This window comes from Sminthopsis crassicaudata, chromosome 1 (genome assembly GCF_048593235.1).
Source record: "Sminthopsis crassicaudata isolate SCR6 chromosome 1, ASM4859323v1, whole genome shotgun sequence".
In the NCBI taxonomy this organism is placed as follows: Eukaryota; Metazoa; Chordata; class Mammalia; order Dasyuromorphia; family Dasyuridae; genus Sminthopsis; species Sminthopsis crassicaudata.
The window spans coordinates 527,914,849-527,920,848 of NC_133617.1; the positions used below are offsets into that span (position 1 = coordinate 527,914,849).

Genomic DNA, 6,000 nt, shown 5'->3' on the forward strand with positions numbered 1-6,000 from the left:
TGAGCCTTAGCATACTCTGTAAAATGTGAGGTTTGGTCTAAATCAAGGAAGGTTCTCAATTGAGGAAATTTTGTGAATTATGCTTAAACACACCCACATTTCAAGTTATACACACACACATGTACATATATACATACACATGTTTGCATATGTGTATATACACATTCATATTATCATGCATATAAATATAGTTATTTATACACAGACAGTTTATAGTAAGACACCTACATGTAAATATATATATATAAATATATACATGGATAACGATTTCAATTTAACCAGCTTCATACATATTTGTGTGTGTGTGTGTGTATATATCATACATATATATGTTTATGTAATATACATAGTATATATTACAAACACACAGTTTCAGTTGAGAACCCTGGAAGCAGACCACATTGTACAGAGCATGCAGAAGCTCTGAAGTAAAGTGATTTATACAAGGTCATACCACTAGTAAGTGCTGCAGCACCTTCTCCTCATTGTTTATACACACAAACATACAATTCCAATATATATATTCCAACTGTTCTCATATGTGTATCACATTGTGAAAGCAATAATATTGAATACTTATTAAAATATATAAACACACATTATATATAAGAAACTAGTTGTAGTGAAGTAAATTTATCGTTATATATAACAGTATCCGTGAATCTGTGTATTATTAATTTTGATTCAATACAACTGATTTCTTTTTGTAATCCTATGTACTTTATTTTATTCATTTTAGAGAAAGGGGTCACCAGCTGCTTAAAGGGACCATCACACACACGTTAAGACACCCAGATCGGAATCTTAAGATTCTACATGTCAAGAACTCTCCCCTGAGGGGCCAGTGTGTCACCAGGAATCTCCTTCCCCACTGCACATATTTGCCCACTGACGCACCTACCCCGGGCAGCTTCTACAGCTTCTAGTCCGCTTCCCTCACCCCTTCCCCAAATCTTAAGCAACAAGAGGGTCGCACAGAGGCAGGAGGAGGAGCTAAGTAAGGGTACGAGAAAGGGCAGTGCTGAGGGCAGGGGAGCCAGGGGAGGACGGGGAAGCTGGGAGTAGGCCGGGGGGGGGGGGCCAGGGTCTCCCACCTTATCTTTCTTGCCCTCCAGAGGCGCCGCTCTCTTCCGGGCACCTGTTGAGCAGTTTCTTGCTGCTGCTGCTGCTGCTGCCGCAGGCGGACGGACTCCAGGTACGGACGCTGCCGCTGCCGCTGCCGCTGCCGCTGCCGCTGCCGCTGCCGCTACTGCTACTGCTCTTACTGCCGCCTCCCCCGGGGTCTCCGCCGCCGCCCCCTCCGCAGCCACTGTCGATCTTGATGAGCCGGTGCTTGGGGGAGATATACTTGACCTCTGGCGGAGTGGCGGGTCGCCGCTCGCTGTTGCTGCGGAAGAGATGCGGGGAGGAGGAGGACGAGGAGGACGCCGCGGCTCCCCCTCCGCCCCCAGAGGTGCAGCAGCAGCCGGCGGACGAGGAGGCGGAGGAGAAGGTCCTGTCCCCGCCGCCGTCCTGGCCCCCGCAGTAGTCCAGGCGGCACATGGCCCGCAGCTTGCGCAGCGACGAGCCGGGGCCGTTGTAGGGATCCTCGAAGTCGCGCTCCTTCTGGGCTCGGTAGGCACGTATGAGGTCGCTGGTGCTGCCGCTGTCCTCCCGGAAGGAGGCTGAAAAGCAGGAGGACGAAGAGGACGAACAGGAGGCCGCCGGGGGCTGCTGCTGCTGTCGCCGCTCGCTGCCCCCCGCTGCCCCCGCCGCTGCCCCCCGGCCGCCGCCGCCGCCGCCCCCGCGCCCGCGCTCGCGGTAGTCCGGCCGGGGAGGTTGCGGGGGGCTCTTAGTTTTGTTATTCCCTAAACTGAAGTACTTGTTCAACCACTTAGCCATGATGCCACCGCCCGGACTGCCCCGGAGCCGACCCCCCTACGGCCCGAGGAGCAGCGACAGGGGAGCCCCGGCCGGACCGGCCGCTGCCATCCGCAGGCTGCAGAGGACGCAGGCAGCCACCCGAACCCCTCTTCCCCGCGAGACAGGCGGGCAGCTCGGCCCGGGCTCCGCTCCTTGGAGAGGCGGCGTCACGGGCGAAAGACGGGGAGAAAGGCGAGCAGCTGCAACCGAAGCCCCGTCCACCTAACTCGTCGAGGGTCCCCGAGACCCCTCAGAAAAGGCTCAGCGTCAAGTTCAAGTTCTTGCCGCAGCCGCGCGCTGAGCGCTCAGCAGCCTGCTCCCGGGTTCGGGCTCCGCAGCTCCGACTGGCTCCGCTCACCCCGAAGCCCTCGGCGAGGGGGCCGGGCAGCCGCTGCCCCTCGGGTGTCCCTCCACTCCGGCCGAGGGAGGGATGGGGAGTCAGCGCACTGGCACCTGGACGGCGCTCGTTCCTCCACTCCTCGCTTTCGCCTGCTCCGGTACCCGTCCTGCAGCAGGGCCAGCGCCTCCTCCTTCTCCGCTTCCTCTCGGCTGCTTCTCTGAGGTCGCCGCCGCCGCTGGATCCTGCCGCTTCGGCTTGAACTTCTCTCAGTCCCTCTTTTCCTGCTCCCGGTGAGGGGTCGGGGAGGGATCCTGCTCGTCTCCCCCTATCAACTCCACTGACAGCGAGGAGGGTTGTGCGATCCTCTCCCCGCCTCCCTACCTCACTCCCCCTTCCCTACCCCTCCTGGAGCCCGGAGAAAGAGCGAGAGAAAGGGAGTAAGCAACAGACAGTGCCCGTCCCGGCGGCGCCTCCTGCCGCCTCCGGAACCGCCGCGTGTGTGACACTACCACAGCCAGAGCCCGCCTCCCGCCAGAGCTCCGCCTCCACGGGCGGGGAGGTTGGCCACGCGCCCTCCTCTCCCTTCCCCCACCTCCCACCTCCCACCTTCCCCGAGGCCACGCCCCCACCCCGATTCAAGTGCCACCTCATTCACTCCCTGACCTCCCGACGCACGGTTGCGGGACCGGACACCGACACAAAACTCCGCCCCTTGTGCAAATTAAGCCGTCCGGGTAGCTCCGCCTACCTGACACATTCCTCTAACCCTCTCCTTATTCCTGGCGTAGGCACCCTCACTACACAAAATTCGTATAAAATGTCTTGGCACTTTCGGACCTGCTGGGGTACGGAGTGAAACCAACAGAATTAAAAAACTGGAAATGTGAATTCCCAATAGCAGCAGCAGAAGTCACAACTGTAAGAACTGAAAGTAAATGTTACTACTAATTTCAAGGCCCTGTTGTAGTAATGAACTCTCCAGACTTGTAACTCTCAAATCTCAGAGGCCGAGCCTGCTCCGAGGGCAGCTCGCCCATCCCCCGCCTACGCCAGCTGTTACTAAGTCTCCTGCTCCAACATTTTGCACCCTGCTGTTGCACATGGAGAGAACACTTCTTTGGGAGCAGATTAAAACCCGGACGTTCGCGAGTTTGTACTTCTGTAAACAGGACGCAGTTAAATGTTGTCTTTGTGTGTATACAAGTCCCACTTGTCCTTTAAGGGGAGAGATAATCCTTCAGTGTCTGCGGTTTCTGAAATGAATTAATTAGCATCTCAGCTCACGGATAAACCCGGGAGATGCTCCACATAAGAAAAAGGGGCACCAATCAAAGCACAGCATTAGGGTCTTCACTTACCTGTTCAATTCAGATTAAAGTCCAATTCTTTATAACATGTTGCACGGAATCAACTGTGGTTTGGATAGTATAAGGATAAGATGGCATTTAAAATCCTGGAAGGTCCCTACTACACTCTTCCCATTCTACATAACGGAGCCCAGAGTTAGTCATTTGCCTGAAATCATAGAAGGATTAAGTAGCAGAGCTAGGGACGCAACCTAAGTCTCACGATTTTCTGATGTGCGTGCTTTATAAATGCTTTTTAAAAAATTGATTTCACTCCCTCCAAAAAACACACACTTTCCTCTCCAACAGAACCTTTCTTGTAACAATGCAATCCAATTTTTTGGGGGGGACCTTTTCAAAATTGATCTTTCCCAACTACTTGAAATTTAGGTACCAGGATTCTCCCTTTAATTTTTTTTTTTTAGGAAAGTGGATAGGGAAAGCCGTAAAAATGATCAACAATTAACCCTACTACAACATCCCCTCACCTGAATTTTCACATCTATCATAGCTCCAACTGGAGAGTTGTTCCTGCAATTGAACCATTACCATTGCAATTACAATACCTGTCCACTGGAAGCACTCTGATCACTCTAACGCTTTGGGGCTTAACAATCAACAGATTCCTTTTCTTTTTTGCTTAGCCAACACAGAGTTGAGATTTTTTTTTTCTCTAAGAAATGTGTAACCAGTAACACCGACAAATCTAAAAGCCTAGAAACAGGCAAGTGTACAGAACACATGGATCTTATTCTGTATAATTTCAATCCTGACTGGTACAACCCAAGTTTAGCTAGTACAGTTCATGGGGTACCCCAACTCTATTCCTTTTCCTTACTCAGTGACCTCCAGTCCATTCCAACAAGCATTCATTTAGCATCTGTAGAAACGACATAGATTCAATTCCTGTCTTGTGAATTGGGTTAGATTTTTTTTTTTCTTTTCCTAAAAAGCAATTATTTTAAAGACATCAATTTTATAATGGGATCTTGAAGGATGGAGATGCTGATGGGTCCAGCAAAGAAGTTGAACTGCAAACATATGACTCATGTGTGAGATAGATGAGATTTCTATTTACACTGATTTCTGGGCAATGGCCAAGCATATAGCCAAATGATCTGGGTCCCAAAAAGAAGAGTTCTAGACAAAGGCTCTCCCCTTTGTGATCAGGACCAAGAGAAAAATTTTGTCTATATTATGTGCCTACTTCTGCCCAATGGGGTTCCTTGAATCAATCGTAGACTTAACCTAAGATTTCAGTCTAACCCACCACTACCAGCAATGGCAAGTTGAACTTCTTCCCCTATGTCATGGCAAGAAAATTGCCCTACTACACAACAGCTTTGTTATAGTGCCTCTGACCCCAGTTCAGTGTTTGAAGGGGTTAGAGACAGGGAGAGGAAAACACTGGCTCCCTGGGGGTTGAAAAATGACAAATAATATCTGGACAGATTGGTGTGAGAGATTGTAGCTGAATGATGAAGAGGTCTAAATATGGCAGTGAAGAGTAAGAAGTATTCCAACTCCCTCTATCAAACCTATGAATCTTAGTCTTTCAACTGAAGCTTTCCTCTCTAGTTACCAATGTTCTCTTAATTGCAAATCTAATTGGTTTTTTTTTTTTTTGATCCTGAGCCTTCTTGACTCTTCTATAGTCTTTAATATACCAATTGCTAAGATTTATGTGATGCTCACTTATATGCCAGGCACCTTACAAACTTTTTCAAGGGGGGGAATAGCCCTTAGCTTAAAAATGCCATCTTAGCCCTATCCCGCCAAATCTACTTCTACAAAGAACGTTATGAATAGTTAGTAAACCCATTTTTTTTTAAAAAAGCAAAACAACAAAGAAAATTTGTGATATCTCATTTGATCTTCAAAACAACCTTTGGAGATAGGTCCCATTATCCTCACTTTACAGATGAGGAAAGGGCCCAATACAATGGATAGAGGGTCAAATCTGGAGTCAGGGAGACCTGAATTAAAATCCAGAGGCAAATATTTACTCGCTGTGCAATATTGGCAAGTCACTTACCCCTGTTTGCCTCAGTTTCCTCATCTGTAAAATGAATTGGAGAAGGAAAATGGCTAACAACTCTAGTATTTTTATCAAAAAATCCCAACATGACTCAAACGACTGGACAACAATAATATGGATGAGGACCCGACAGCTAATAAGTATCTAAGATGGGATTTGAATTAAGCATTTTTAACTCCAAGTTTTTTCCATTGCTCCCTCTATATTCTTCCTGAAGAAGGTTCAGAAAGGGAGGGAAGAATATTGGAACAAATATATTTACAATGAGGATAGGAAGAAGGTAGGTTCAGCCATAGTTGTATGACACAGATCCTCTATTCAGGCATCTCATTATGGTATGAAGAGAGAATGTTTCCCCCCCAGTGGGAATGCAT

General features: G+C 48.9%; 1 protein-coding gene across 1 annotated transcript in view; it reads right to left on the reverse strand.

Annotated features, from left to right (window-relative positions):
* The window catches only part of SHB (SH2 domain containing adaptor protein B), a 349,572-nt gene extending 346,824 nt beyond the window's left edge, over positions 1–2,748 (reverse strand). Inside the window, 2 exon segments of the mRNA XM_074281807.1 lie at positions 1,095–1,109; positions 1,111–2,748. Of these exon segments, the coding sequence (XP_074137908.1) occupies positions 1,095–1,109; positions 1,111–1,881 (786 nt within the window). The 5' untranslated portion in view covers positions 1,882–2,748.
* Between the last annotated feature and the right edge of the window lie 3,252 nt (positions 2,749–6,000).